General features: G+C 38.7%; 1 protein-coding gene across 1 annotated transcript; it reads left to right on the plus strand.

Moving 5' to 3' along the window:
* Positions 1-14,677: 14,677 nt before the first annotated feature.
* Positions 14,678-15,775, plus strand: LOC148114182 (uncharacterized). The gene has a single exon (XM_087893668.1). It carries the CDS (start codon positions 14,735-14,737, stop codon positions 15,773-15,775), a length of 1,041 nt encoding a protein of 346 aa, XP_087749794.1. The 5' UTR covers positions 14,678-14,734.
* The last annotated feature ends 411 nt before the right edge of the window (positions 15,776-16,186 follow it).

A 16,186-nucleotide genomic window follows, 5' to 3' on the forward strand; every position in this document is an offset into this window, starting at 1 on the left:
TTATTGTATTCAGTGTGAGAGATCAAGAGCCCTGCCATATGCAAGGAGTGTGGTATTTACTAATCCAGGATCCTACCCTATGATATCATTGGGGTTCTGTAATTCTTTGGTTAGTTGCTGTTCTTGGGCTACCACAATGATGATGGATTGCTGCACTTTCACTGCCAGGTGGATGGTTCCTCATAGACCAGAAGTCCCACTTTGTCATCCTTGCCAGCTCTCAGGAGTTTCCATCCTCTTCTGAAGTAAGACAGCATACTACCTTGGTACTATTACCTCAGTGCTTTTTGGTTGCTGATTGCAGTTGTATTGTTCATTTTATAATGACAACTTTTTCTCTGCAAAAAGCAAATATAGCAAAGAACAAACAAATTATATTGCTATTTTAGCAGGGTTAAATGTTTCCTGCTAAAATAGCAATATAATTTGTTTATTCTATATCTGTACTCATATATGGAATGCAATACAATAAAGCATGAAAATACTATTGATGGTTTGCAGGGTGAAGCCAGTTATGTGAAAGAAATCTTAAGGCTGCACTTCTATAAAAGATACTTTCCAAGTAGATAAGCAAAGGCTCAAGCCTCATTCAAATTAATGGTACTTAAAATCAATTACGTTTTGTTATATATAATCACATTCAGATAATTTTAGGCAAGTGCCTATCATTATGATTGGTAAGATGAGTGTAATAAAGGCATATTTATTGACAAATCCCTTTGAGCGAGTACTAAACTGTCCATTGTCAAATGATTACAGAATGTCAGATTATATGATGATTTTTACTAAGTGTATCACTTTACTTTCCCCCATATATGAATACAGGAGCCAGGCCAGAGTGGCCTAGTGTTTAGTATTTGATTCAAGACTGAGAAAACCTTGGTTCTAGTTCTGGTTTTTTGGATGATTTTGACCCAATCATTCAATCTCAGTCCCACATATTTTCTTACTAGATTTATATCCTGCCTCTTCATGAGCTCAAGATGGTACACATAATATTTCTCCTCCAGTTTTTCTCAAAAGCATCCCTTTGAGGTAGGTTATGCTAAGAGAAAAAAATAGGCACAAAATCCACAGTGAGCATCCATAGCATTGTGGGAGAACCGCTAGGGGAAGAAACATATAAACACTGCCTTGAGTTTAAGTGCAATAAAAAATAGATAAATACGGATAGATGTCAATGAGCTATATCCGTTCTGTCTAAATGACACATTATATGGGATTCAAGTGTCTCAAAACAATTGCAGACACATTTTGTATCTAGCAAAGTATTCTTCCAAACATCTGAATTGGTAAAATTAAGACAATCTGTCCCAGCTGTTTGAAATATAAAGTGTAGAATCTACTTTGGGCCTCTGATTCTCAACAGATGTGGAAAAAACTATTTAAAATAACTGGAATACAGAAGTTTCAAAATTCTATTCTACATACATTTTCTATTCCATGAAATTATTTAATCACCTTATTTTCTTCTCTCCTTTCTACTCCAATATCTTGATTGAGATTAGCATGGGTTATCTTTGAACTGTGATCTAGATTGGTTCACAATTAGACTGAACTAGGTGCCAAAACAGCAGTTTTCTGATACTTGGAAACCTATTTTTTTCAAACTCAGTTCTGAATCTCTTTTAGAATTAAATTTATTAGACGACATAAGAAAATAGGAAAATATGTTAGGGGTGTATTCAAAACTCCAAATATAAAGAGGCAAGAGAAATGTTTCAGACTATATAATGCACCAGTATATAAGACACACCAAGATTTTGAAAAGGTAAGAAAGATAAAAAGTTGTTGCCCTTCCTGGCCCCCAGGAGCACTCTGCAGGCCTCCCAAACCCTCTGCGCATCCTGTTTTTTTGCAAAAATGGAGCATGTCAATGGTTTGGAATGCCTGCAGAGTGCTGCTGGGGGCTGGGGAGGGCAAAAACATGACATGTGAGGGGGGTTGGGGAGGGCAAAAATGGGCCTGTTTTTCACAAAAGCGGGAGCATTTTTGCCCTCCCCAGCCCATAGGAGCACAGTGCAGTGGGGGGCAGGTTCCAAATCCTTTTGCTATCGGTTTGCACACGTGCACGGCACTTCTGCACATGCATAGAAGTATCTGGGCAGGTGGGCAGAACTTTCCGCCACCGCCACTATCATTTCCCCCTATCCGGTGTGAACCGGTAACAACCCACCACTGTTCTGCAGGCCTCCCAAAGCCTCTGCACGCCCTGTTTTTCACCCATTTTTTGCAAAAACAGGGGCAGTTTTGTCCTCCCCAGCCCACAAGAACACTCTACAGGCTTCCCAAAGCCTCTGCGCACCCCGTTTTTCTGAAAAATGGGCCCATTTTTTGCAAAAATGGGACGCGCGGGGCAGGGCTTTGAAAGGCAAAAAATTGCTATATTTGGTGTACAGGACGCACCAATATTTCCACCCTCTTGGGGGGGGGAAGTGCATCTTATACTCCGAAAAGTACGGTAATTAAGTTACTCTAGAACATGGACCATAATCAAATCATTTCATCCTTTGTTTTATTATAAGCTCAATTTTAGTCTTCCATAGTCTCATTGTTCTTTATTAACTCTATCTAGCATTCTGCTAAACTATTTGCTTCTTTGAACAGTTTGCCTTCACAAAGTAGTTTCCTCAAATTCATAACTTTGTCATCCTGTTCCTTTCTGCATACTATTAAAATTTGGTCTACTCCATTTATTCTTTCATAAACAAAATAAACAAAATCCAATATAAACAAAATCCTGCCTGTGACTTTTGTTCTGTTTGAAGATCTTCAGTGCAATCAAACAAGCGTGTCCTCTCTGTCTTGCCACATGGAACTGAATATCAGGACAGTTTTATGACTCCACTTCCTTTCTACATTTTTTTAATGCTCTAGCACCATGATGGCGAACCTATGGCACGTGTGCCAGAGGTGGCATAGAGAGCCCTCTCTGTGGACACGCATGCTGTCACCAGCTACTCTTCTGGTTTCCGGCATGCGCATGTGTGCTCACCAGCTGGTCTTCGCATGCACCAGAGCACTGGAAACCCAAAGACCAGCTGGTCAATGCACGCATGCTCACCACCAGCTGGTCTTTAGGTTTCTGATGCATGCGCGTGCGCATTCAGGTTTGGGCACTTGGGCACTTTTGGTGCCGAAAAGGTTTGCCATCACTGCTCTAGCATAACCTTGGTTATACTCTAGCATAACCAAGACCTGGAAAACCGCCTGGACTCCTTCAGCAAGTGGTGAGCTCCAGAGGACCTTGTGAAGAGATTGCCATGGACTTCATAGTCGAACTCCCAGAAGGTCCGGGGGAGCACAGTAATATGGACAGTTATTGATCTATTCTCAAAACAAGACCATTTCACTGCTTGCTCTGGACTACCATCTGCAAAGAAACTTGCAAAACTATTCATCAAACACATCTACCATCTGCATGAAATACCCCGCCGCATCATCTCAGACCAAAGAGTCCAGTTTACAGCTAAATTCTGGAGAGAATTTTTGAAGTCCATCGGATCCACACAAGGGCTCAGCTCGGCTTTTCATCCGAGCATGAAAGAAGTGGCAGAATGCACGAACGCAATGGTGGAGCAGTAGATCACCTGCTATATGGATTACCAACAAGGGAACTGGGCAGATCTGTTACCATTTGTGGAGGTGGCTTACAACTATGCAGTGCACAGCAGCACTGGACTGACCCCTTTCCAGATCACCAGCGGCATGGAGTTTGTCTCCATGCCTGAACTGCCCAGAGAGCCCTCTTCTTCCATGTCTTTGACAGAATGGATGGAGTCTCTGAAAAAGAGGTGGGAAAATATGAAAAAAGTGCTGTCAGAAGCAGCAGAAGAATATAAAAAACAGGCAGACAAGCACCGTTCTTTCCAATCCCCTTTCTGGGTGGGAGACAAAGTTTTCCTATCAACCAAATACATACGATTGAGGCTGCCTAGCAAGAAGTTAGGGCCAAAATTCCTAGGTCCTTTCCCAGTAATAAAAATAATTAACCCAATGACAGGTCAGCTTAGCCTTCCCCGCATCCTAGGGAAAATACCCTGTATTTGCTGTAGTTTACTGAAACTGGCAGTTGGGTCCAGTTTAAGACCTCAAGCCCAACCACCTCCTTTTCCTATAGTTGTACAAGCAGAAACCCATTATGAAGTCAAGAAAATTAAAATTTTTCAATAGTTACAATACTTACTACACTGGAAAGGGTACCCTTTGTCTGAAGCTACATGGGTCAAGAGTTGGAATATAAAAGCAGATAGGCTAGTCAAACAATTCCATGATAAATACCCTGATAAGCCAAAGGGTCCCCCCGGGGAGGGGACAGGAGGTTAGGAGCATGATTAACCCCCTGTATTATTCTCTTTTCAGGACACGTATCTTATCTGAGGGGGGGGGCAGCCTGTCAGACCTGGAAGCTATCTTTGAGTCTTCAGGCCTGCCACAAATTTTACTGTGGGAAAATGGGAGGGGGGATTGTATGGGGTGAAGATGATATGTAGTCAAAATAACATTATTTCTAGAAAGGCAAGGCAGTGGGGCCCTGCAGCTGTGCTGAGAAGAATGAGGAGGTATCTTCTGTTCCGGAGGATACCTGATTGGTTCATGTGATGGACATGTGAATGAAGGGCAAGGACTTGAACTTTCTTTTGGGTGAGGAAAAGCTCTCAGATTTGGGTTTTCCCAGATGTGCCAATATGACATTTCTAATAAAAGTTAGCTTTGAGGAAATTCAAGCCTTGGAGTTTAATTTTGTTGGTGATGTTACTTGGAACCCTGACAGAGATAATATGTATTTTAATGAATTAACCATAGTCTTTTTCAGAGTTTAAAAAAATATTTTTCTTACTCCTATTGAGATAGGTGATAGACAATCTAAAAGAAGTAATTGTGATTTGCCATTTATTAAGAAGACTTGCTTTTAGCTTGGTAATCAAGTAGCAGAGATATTTGTGGGATGACTTTTTTCCCACAGTACCAGCAATTTCAAATAGTATCCATCATTTTCGACTGCTCAGAACACTAGAAATAATAAAACAGCAACAACTCTATCTTGATGTAGTTTCCACATTGTGAGAGGAGGTAGAAGGGAAAGAATGATCAAAATAGAAGATGAAGTCGAGGGTGATTGCTGAAGCCAGTAGATTTGCCTTCCAGTGGCTGAAATTTTGAGAATTTCGTTGAAAAATATTAAAGGGATGCTATTTTACAAGTATGGCAGCTGAAGGAATAAATTATTCATGATATTGATACGGATAGGAAAAAACAGTATGCAAAAAATACATGGGTAGAAAACTTAGTTTTTCTGTTCATTAAATTCCTTGCAGGTAGGGGTGAAATGTTCCCGGTTCGCACCGGCTCAGGCAAATAGGTAGCGATGGTGGTGGGCAGTTTGGAGAACCGGTAGCAAAAATCCCTCCCCCACCCAGCCTCCACCTTGCTTACCTTCACACACCTGCCTTGCTTCACTTGCTGTAATCCCTGCAATCCATTGCATCAGCAAGCAACTGAATCTCCCTGCCTGCAATCAAACTCATCGGTGAGCAGCTCTATCTGCCTGCCTGCCTGTAAGTTTTTTTCCCCTTTGGGAGCTTTAAAAAAAATAGTTAATTGGGGGTTTTTTTTAGTCGTTCTTTTTTTAGACCTAGCCATTTAAAGTTTAGGAAGTTTTAAATTTAGCTGCTTTTATATAAAAATAAAAATAAAATAAAATAATATTTGTGCAGCTTTCTGAGATTTTGTGTGTTTCTGTAGTGTTTCACTCTAACTACACAAACACACAAAATCTCACAAAGCTATATGTGGAATTTTGTGTGTGTAAAGTGTGAAAGTTGGTTTTTTGGACTTTTTGTGGCTGTGTGAGGTTCCTGCTTGTTGCAAGGGCCATTTTGGGTCTAGCACAGCTGCTTTTACATTGTGGGTGAGCCAGTTGTGTTGTGTTGTGTTGTGTGTGTGTAAAGTGTGAAAGTTGGTTTTTTGGGCTTTTTGTAGCTGTGTGAGGTTCCTGCTTGTTGCAGGGGCCATTTTGGGTCTAGCACAGCTGCTTTTACATTGTGGGTGAGCCAATTGTGTTGTGTTGTGTTTTGTAGGTTAAAAAAGAGTAAAGAAGTGATGTCGACTTGGCCATGCCCACCTGACCAACAAGCCATGCCCACCCAGTCACCTGACCACCAAGCCCCACCCACTAATTAAGCCATGCCCACAGAACTGGTAGTGAAAATTTTTAGATTTCACCCCTGCTTGCAGGTGATCTGTCTGTAATATCAATTACTCCACTGATCACCAAGGTTGATTCAGCTGATCTGATTAATTACTGGGTATCCTCTTCCTTTATTTTGACTCCATGTGCATCCCTTCTAAAATAGCATATTCAGAGAAAGAGGATAGGACCGCAGATAAAAGGAGTGATTCTATATAAATCATTTTGACTGTGTTGGTTTATATCCAGTCTGTGATGTAATGTGAACTTTGTATCTAGGTGCTTCACTGACTAGGTGCAGTGACTTAATGACTCAAACATGCATGCAATCAGATTTTCACCCAATTTTGTGTGAAAAGAATACAGTACATTATTGACAAAGAGTGCCAAAGAAAACTATGCCTATACATGGTCCTTAAACAGTATATGAAATGCTAAGGCCAGATATAAATTATTCACATAGTTGAGTAGACCTTGCCATGTTCTTAGCCACTTTGATAAGCTTTTTTATTTTAAATTATCTTAAATTAATGAAGTGAGTACTTGCTTTATTAGAATTACTATAGCATGTCAAAAGTGATTCCCTTTTGTTTTAATGATTCGGATTCCCTCTTCTTCCAGTTATATGAAAATGCCTATTCAAGGACCACAATATATCATTGTAAAGAGAGCTGCAAGAAGACATACATTGTTTCTACTATAGAAGACACGTGAAAGATTTAATGTAAGCATTAGTATACCCTGCAGTGTTCATAATATTACAAAGGACAATTTAACAGCAAGTGAAAAGGAGTATTGGGAGAGAAGCGATAAAAGGGAACCCTTTAAGAAGTAATAAACCCAGAGGTTTAAAAATATTGATCAGAGAAATATCATAATCAAAAAGTATGTGTTTTAGCAAAGGAATAAAAAAAAATGAAGTGGATCCTGAAGATGTATGTTTAATTTGTTGTGATGTTTTCTGAATATTAAGTTGCACTGTTTAGTCCCACCACATCTCCAGTAATAAAAAAAACTTAATGCTTATACCCTGACTATCAATTAACAGTTACCACCAACTCTTTTTTAGTCACTGTCAACAATCAATCTGATACCACATGCTAAAGTTGATCATAGATGCTACTGTATGCCATTTTAAATAAAGTTTCCAGGTCATGGGCTGGACAGATCAATTGCTGGCTTTGAAGATATAATGAAGGCACTGAAATGGCCAGAGCATACTTATTCCAAGGCCCCAAAGAGTATCTGCTGGTTCAGCACATGATTATATGCTTCCAAAGGGTATCTGACTGGCTCAGCACAAGACAGACAAAGTGACCAATGGGTGTGTTTGGTCCATTGCTTATATTTGTGTATTTTATTTAATGTTGTTTCTTGTATATTTGTATTTTTTTTTTATTTAGAACAAGCAATGGTAGATTCCATTTATTGAGATAGAAAGATAGGATACAGGAATTTCAAATAAAAAAATAATGTTCTCTCCAGAATCAGAAACATTCTGTGGCTGTAAACTTGTTTAGGTACTGAGATTTATGCAGATAGAAATACCAGAAAGGAAAATTTTAAAAAAACCTGTCAACTAATTACTACACCATCATAAGGACCCGAGACATTGATAAATACTTGTGTCTCAGATCCTTATGATAGGTAGTCTTCAATTTACAACAGATCATTTAGTGACAATTTGAAGTTACAACACTGAAACAAGTGATTTATGACCATTTTTCACAATTACGACCACTGCAGCATTCCCACTGATCACATGATCAAAATGAGATGCTTGCAACTGATTCATATTTATGATGGCTACTGTGTCCTGGGGGTTCAGGTGACTATGTTTTGCAATCTTCTTACCAGCAAAGTCAAAGGGGGAGATTAACACTTATCATGTAACAAATGTATTACTAATTTATTACTAACTTAACAACTGCAGTGATTCACTTAACAATTGTGGCAAGAAAAGTCGTAAAATGGGGCTAAATTCACAACAACTGTCATGCTTAGCAACAGAAATTTTGGGCTCAATTTTTATCATAAATTGAGGATTATTATAGTTCTAGCTCCTAATATTGGTTCTGGTATGCACTGAAGATAATAATAATATAATTTAACATTTTCATAACATTTATTAACATTCTCAACTTGTTTTTCATACTACAGTTCTCTAAAGTAGTTTGGTTCATGGCACAGTGACATTTTAACAAATATTTTCATTTGTTTGATGTACAGCTATCTTTTCATACAGAAGCTTGAGATGGCATACTATATATACCTCTTCCAAATCTCTCCGCAATAGCAGCTCAGTAAATAAATTGGGTTATAAATTAATGATTGGGCCAAGTCTGGCCCTAGTTTAATGTAGGTAGGTAAATGCGAGTCCAGCTGGATGATCACTGAAGGGCCCTCTTTAAGAAAGGAAATGTGCTTGTTTGAGGGAAGCCAATTATCTCCAGTTGAAAGGAGAGAATTCCTTTGAAGTAGAAACATTCAGAAGAAGGGGCCCCTCAGTTGTCAGAGATAAGAGACATTTGGTGATATACAGTATGAAGGTTAAAGAGATCAAGTATGACCACATGTAATATCAAGAGATAATTTGAATCTATGCTTCAGTAATTGGCAAAAAGAATTATGACTGTTGACAAAGAATAAAATGAAACGGTGATTGGGAAGTGTCAATTAAATATGACAAATGTATATGATCACATAAACTGCTGAGTTAACAGAATCCTTTGTCTAGAAGGGTATAAAACCATTGTAGCTAATTTCTGTCTTTGTTCAACACTTCATGTACAGGGCTTTGAACCTGTTGTGCAATATACATTGTCTCTGATTAACCCAGAAAAGTTGTGTTGGTCTTATTAAATCCACAACATTTATGGCACCCTGGCAGATGGGACTAAGGAACAAAGAACTTTTGTTCTACCAGACAGCCTGCCTCAGCGGGAATCGACGCCTCTCCAAGGAAAATCCACTGGCTGGCCATTAGGACTCCTTTGAAGTCCACGGAAATTCAGTGAGGAGGTGCCGTAAACCCGCTGGCGAAAACAGGCTAGTCAAGAATCCTTGAAGGTTAATCAGACACAGAGACTCAACATAAATACATAAAAAAAGAAAGAAAGAAAAAGGAAAAGAAAACAGGTAAGTATAAATCAGAGAGTTAAAGTCTCTCTGTTTAGAGGTACCCACCCATTAAGGGGTGGCAGAGAGGGGCTGATCACCCCCCTAGGAGACCAGGTGGCGTCCTGAAGTCTCTGGAATTAAGTATTTAAGTATTGGAATTAAGGAACTAAGTATTGTGTGTAATCTTATGTGTGGTAAGAGAAAAGAACTAATTGCAGTGTTATAAACTGACATTCTTAAACAGCCAGAGAACTCTGAAAGAACTAAGAATAAATAAGAAATTGTTTACTGTTCTTCCCACCCGGGGTTTAGCAGGCAGTAAAAAGGTAAAGCCTGTCTAAATGGGAAAACACAAATAATTTGACTTGATCAATTTGGTGTGATTTCTGATATATATATATATATATATATATATATATATATATATATATATATATATATATGTATATATATCTGTGTGTCTGTGTGTGTCTGTGTGTGTCTGTGTGTGTCTGTGTGTGTGTCTGTGTGTGTCTGTGTGTGTGTGTGTAGTTAATATTTCGGGTTTCTTCCCGTGTAATTGTGGATATATCCCTAAAAGGGTAGAAGCGACGTTTCGACAGAATCCCATCTGCCATCATCAGGCTTATGTCAGCAGTCACTAATGATGATGTGTGTTCTGTCCAATGTATGTTGATGGGCAGGAAGCACATACATTGGACAGACCAACAGAAGAATGAGTGTGCGCATCGAGGAACACAAAAACTCAATACAAAAGCAAGAACACACATCATCATTAGTTCAACATATAAATACAACAGGACACAACATTAATTTTAATAAAACAAAAACAGTTGCAAAAATAGAACATCTCAATGGCAGGATAATCAGAGAAGCAATAGAAATAGAAAAAAGACCATATTGCATGAATAAACGGGATGACACTTCACGTCTGCCTACTATTTGGAAACCTGCTCTCATAGATAGACGAATCTTAACACCATATATAAAACATAGACCAAACAATCAAAAAAATCCCAACCAAATCATATTCAAACCAGCCACAAAGATGAAGCCCTGCCACCTAGTGGAGAAAAACCGACCATACACCCGAAGCCAAGCCAATAAACACATACTGGGACTCCCAACCAATCAGAATGAAAAGGTGGAGCCATCCCAGAATACCAGCACCAGATTTGAAATACCAACGGCAGTTAGTGCAAAATGACTGCTGACATAAGCCTGATGATGGCAGATGGGATTCTGTTGAAACGTCGCTTCTACCCTTTTAGGGATATATCCACAATTACACGGGAAGAAACCCGAAATATTAACTATACACACATACATACCCGTGAAAACTTACATAAAGATAGATAGATAGATAGATAGATAGATAGATAGATAGATAGTGTGTAAAAATTGAATGGAATTGAATTGATTGTGATACGTGTGGCTGGCCAGCAAAGTGAGTAGATTTGTGCTTGAGGCTGTGGGAGATGTTTGAGATGATTGTAATGGTTGGTTTGCATGAAGTGGGATTTTTTGTATGTGAAATTGGTTTATACAAGAAGTCTGATTGCAGTACAAATGTGAATGCCTGTGTGTTGATAATGTGAGAAATTAGAAAGAAATGCAGTGGGTTGTGTTGTTGAAAGGAGAGGCGAAAGGAAGATGAGAATTCTATGTACTTTTTTTTCTCCCTGTATTTCCTTTCCCCCCCTTCCTTTGGAGGAGAGAAGCAGGGATTTTTCAGCGGACATCTCTCTCTCTCTGCTGAATGAGGAGAGAAAGGAGGGGGAGTGGGTGATCGGCTAATGCAGTTTTGCTGCTGGTCTCTTTAATTTGCATATGAAAGCTTTTCTGCTCTGAATACAATTTTGATTTTATTTTTTTCTGGAAATTTTTGAGGTTTAAAACACTTAATTAAATGTATATAAAAGAAATGATTTTGAAAGATTTTTTTAATCTGACTTTCATTTTACTAAAGGCAGAGACTTGAAGCTAAAGTTTGATCCAAATATATTTCAGAGCATTGATCTAAAGTACCTCATTTAGATGTTTGTTTTATTTTTAATGTCCTTATGTCTAAGCATTTTGAATGCTTAGGTGCTCCATCATATAGCATTGTTGTTTGCTTGTTTGTTTGCTAGCAGCACAAGTTACTGCCCTTTTAGGAATTGTTACAGAGATGAGTTAGAAATTACAATATGTAGTAAGAGAGAGTCAGTGGCATTTTTGTCTAAAATGTTAGATTCTGCCTTGGGAGTATGCTTGTTTTTGTTTGAATCCAGTTCAGTTTACAAGGAGATTTAAAAGGACAATCAGATATTGATGCTGAGAAGGAGCTAATTTGTTTATAGAGGGATATACAATAGTTGAAGGAAGAGAGGAAGTTTTAGTGGGAGCCAGAAGTTTGTCTACACAGACTTGTGCTGTCAGGTAGGAGAATTGAATATTTTGTAAGAAGAAGGAGTTAGGGAAAGTAGAACTGATGGAAGGGACACGGTATGTGATGTGTTTTTGGTAGGTTATGGAACCTTTGGACAGGGAAGGAAGAAAGAAATGTGGAAGTGGTAAGAAGTAGAAGAGAAGTGGTGTTTTTAGTTGACAGAGATCAGATTAAGTGAACAAAGCATTTGAATACACTTAATCAGTGAAGGGAGTGTTGGAAGATTTGAGAAGCTCAATATTAAAAGAGCAGGGAAATTCCCCTAAAGAAAATAAGCAGAAACTCAGGCAGAGTTCAGCCCCCACCTTTACCAATGGGCCATTAAGAAGCTGAGACGGCCACCTTATTTTCCACAACAAAGAAACTGCCTTTCAACAATCCTTAAAGGGAAAGACTTTTTTTCCCGACAGGAGTAGTAAAAAAAAAAAAATCACTCCTGATAGAAAGGAGGGGTGGCGTCTCCGCCTCCATCTATAAACAAGCAAGAATTAGGATAATTCTATGCAAAATTAATTGAATCTGGACCTTGGAGTTTGAAATGGGAGGGACATGAAAGAGGAAGCCTTGAAAATTTGAAACAAGCTTTAACCAAGGCTCCTGTATTAAGTTTACCAAATTTGGAAAAGCCATTCAATCTCTTTGTAAACACAGGAAATTGAATTGCACAAGGGGTGTTGGCTCAGAAAGTAGGAAATTGACCTTTGGGGGAGCCCTTATTGTAAGCACCCCACATCAAGTCAGAACCATCCTTCAGTGGTGGTTACCTGATTCAAGATTCTAAACAAAAATGAAACAATTTTAATGCAGCAGACAGATTTGATTTTAACTACAGATCACAATTTGAATCAAGCACAGTTCTTAACCAACACCAGATCAATGGATCACCTTGGATTAGAACATTATGGTGTTGAAGTAATTGGTTTACATACAAAAATAAGACCTGATTTGGAGGGACACCCCCTGGAGACAAATTGCCTCAAAATTGATCTGCTCAAACCTTTGAATTGTATTCATTAAATTAAGCTCTATGGACAGGGAGCCTGGATAGCTCAGTAGACAAATGCATTGTAATTTAACACCAGCTGTCTGCAATTACTGTAAATTTGAATCTCACCAGGCTCAAGGTTGACTCAGCCTTCCATCCTTTCTAAGGTAGGTGAATTGAGGACCCAATTTGTGGGGGCAATAAGCTGACTTTATGAAGGCTATTGCTTAACGCATTGTAACCCTTAGTCTCTGGAGATCATTTGGCAAAATATGGGTGGAGTCATTGGGGAATTCAAGCTATTGTAGATGAACTTTTAAAAAGCTATGGTTGTATTGGGATATATCCTTTAGTAACATCAATTATAAACAAATGTTTGATTTGTAAAAAGGTGAATGAACATACTGTCAGAAAACAACAGATGGGTAGGAGACCACCAGCTTTAAGACCATTTCAATGTATTCATGTGGATTTTACAGAATTACCAAAAGTAGGGAGAGTAAAATATTTATTGGTCATAGTGGACCACCTCACAGGGTGGGTTGCAGCTTTTCTCTGCAGTAATGCTACAGCAACAGCGGTGTCAAGAGTTTTACCCAACCTAGAAAAATTATCATCATATGAACTGTTGTTTGGAGTAGTTTTCACTACAGGAAGCATGTGCATTAATTCCCTGGAAACCAGAGACAAAGTATTGAAACAATATGTGTATAAACTGTCCAGATACTTTAAAGTTTTTAGGAAACAAGGACTATTAGCCAAAACACCACCTTTGAAGTTTCCAGTCCACAAATTCCACCACAATGATTGGATGTTGATCCGGAGCTGGACGGAAGTTAAACCCCAAGTGACCGGGCCCGTGCCAGCCCCAAAGGAGTGGAAGGTGGAATCTCACCAAGGAGATCCATTGAAGTTGATGATCCAAAGGATCCAAGGGACTAGTGGGCAGCAACCAGTGGGAATAGCGTTCTTCATCATCTGGACTATTTTTGTATTTTTTCTTTCTTAGGATTGAGTGGTTGCCTATGCTGTTTCCCAACTGATGAGAACTACAACTGCTCAGATTCCTTTGCGCACTCTCCCAGATGTATTGGTTTTGTAATTGGGCTTTTAAGATCTTAGGAGGACGATCCTGGATCCACTGGATGAGACTGATACCAGGTAACAAAAAAAAAAACCTGACAGGCCATTGGCATGGAAGTTCAAGAAGAATACACCCTGCTGAGTCCTACCGGCAACGGACTCTCAACGCACGGTGGTGATCGTCAGCCTTGCTGAACCACCCCGGAAGCTGGTTCCCAGCGCACGGCCGAAGCTTGGAATGGAGGAAGACAACATTCCATGACTATAGTTTGTAGGGGCGTAGTTATGGCCGTGGTGGTGTGAGGACGTTTTCTCCACTTCGCAGGACATTTTACAGAAGATAAATGTGGATTAAAGTGTTTGAAATGCACCGATAAGGACCAAAATTTTATAAATTGTATCGGAAGAGCTACTGGCCCAGCAGACTGACTTTGGAAATGGTAGGTCACCCTGAACGACTCGAATTTTGAAGCTTTTCATAGCGTGGGAAAGTGGAAGGAGTGAGGAGTGACCAGATAGGCAGTCGCGATTGTGTATTTGGAACAAATAGCTGCCTTTGTACTCATTATTACCGCGATCTGTGTTTGTTTTTGCTGTGGGATAAAGGCACAGAACATCAAAAGACAGTTGGAAAGGGTTTTTTTTCCTAGAAGAATGTGAATTTTAAGTTGATCTTTTGTTTGTGAAAGTGCCTGAATCGAAGTGGCAAAACGCATTTCTGGACAGTGCCTTCCAACGGATGTTAGCTTTTTCTTTTTCTTTTTTTAAAGAAAAATTACGTAAATTGAATTGAGAACTATAAACTTTATTGTTGGTCCTTTTGAGTGCAATAATAAGCTGTCTCAGCTGCAATTGTGGATTGCTGTCCCTTAATCTTCATTACAGACCCTCTTGGCAAAAGTGGATAATTAAAACTTATTAAAAAATGGCAACCCAACAATCTTTAGAAATGCAACAAGTTGCTGTGGCCTTAACTAAAATTGGTGAAAAGATATCAGGACTGTCAGATAGTATGGATAATATGATATTGGAAATTAAAAGAATGAAGCAAGAAATGAATGAAAATTTTGCAAAGCAAACAGTAGAAATGACAATAATTAAAGATGAAATTGAGCAGATTCATACACATGATGCAAAGATAGATCGGCAAATTGGACAAATCTTTTTTAAAAATGAACAACAAGATAAAAAAATTTGTCTTTTGGAAGAAGAAGCGAGGAAATATAATCTGGTTATTCGAGGAATTCAAGAAGAAAAAGTGGACAATTTGAAACAACGAGTTTTAAAATGGCTCAATGATCTGGATACACAAATCACATTTACAGCAACAAATCTGGCAAGTGTTTTTAGAATTGGGTTTAAAAGACAAAACGGCTTAAATAGAAATGTACTTGTCAGATTTGCAAATCTTAGTGACAAACTGGAAGTGATGGTGAAAGTGAGAGAGATGGGTGAAGCTTTGAAATTTGAGGAGAAAATTATTCAAGTCTTTCCGGATATATCAAGAGAAGAAAGAGCGTGGAGATTTTTTTTGAAGCCAATTACAAAAGTTCTGAGAGACAATGGAATTAAATATAACTGGAGGCCACCACAGCAACTAAAATTTTTTTACAAAGGAAGAATGCAAATAATTACTTTGGAAACAGATGCAGTGTTATACTTACATGAACTTGGATTGATTGTAAAGTATGAGGACATAACAGAGATAAAAGATCAAATGCTCAAGATGGGTGGAACATATGCAAAAACATCAACACCAGAAGAAAAAGGGGCTGCTGGAAGACAAGACCCTAAAGGATTAAAGCGGAAGGAAATCTCACCTGCGATGGTTGAACAAAAGAAAAGTCATGATGATATAATGGGAGATGGAGCGGATAAGAAATTGAAGGATCTTGAAAAAGAATTGCAGGAAGCTGACTGCGGGGAGAAGTTACCACCCTTTTCTCTGAGAGATGAATTTAAGTAGGCTACCCAAAAGAAGTGACCCGACCATTAGCACGTCCCCTCTCCCCCACTCTCTTTATAGAGGCGGAAACCAATTGAGGATGTGGGGGATGAAGATTGTTTGTTATTTAATGTTTGATGTGTCCTTTGTCCCTTTTTATTTATTTATTTTTTCTTCTATGTTGAATGTTGTTTGGAATGTGGGAGATTGGTGCTGGGATCTGGGCACAGAAAGGAAGAGGAGGGGAAAGGATTAAAAAAGTTACAGTTTAAATGGGTTTAATAAAAATAATGACATGGAATGTGAAGGGTACAGGGAATCAGATCAAGAGAAGACGATTGGAACTTAAAATTAAAAGAGATCTACCAGATATATTATTTTTGCAAGAAACCCATCAGAAATCTGAAGACTCAAATAAAATGTATATAAAGG

The sequence above is a fragment of the Pantherophis guttatus genome, chromosome 4 (assembly GCF_059756535.1).
Source record: "Pantherophis guttatus breed Tessera chromosome 4, ASM5975653v1, whole genome shotgun sequence".
Classification (NCBI taxonomy): Eukaryota; Metazoa; Chordata; class Lepidosauria; order Squamata; family Colubridae; genus Pantherophis; species Pantherophis guttatus.

Bases quoted from the DNA above. Each gene is read 5' to 3' on its own strand.
- LOC148114182 (XM_087893668.1), top strand. From the start codon at position 14,735: ATGGCAACCCAACAATCTTTAGAAATGCAACAAGTTGCTGTGGCCTTA.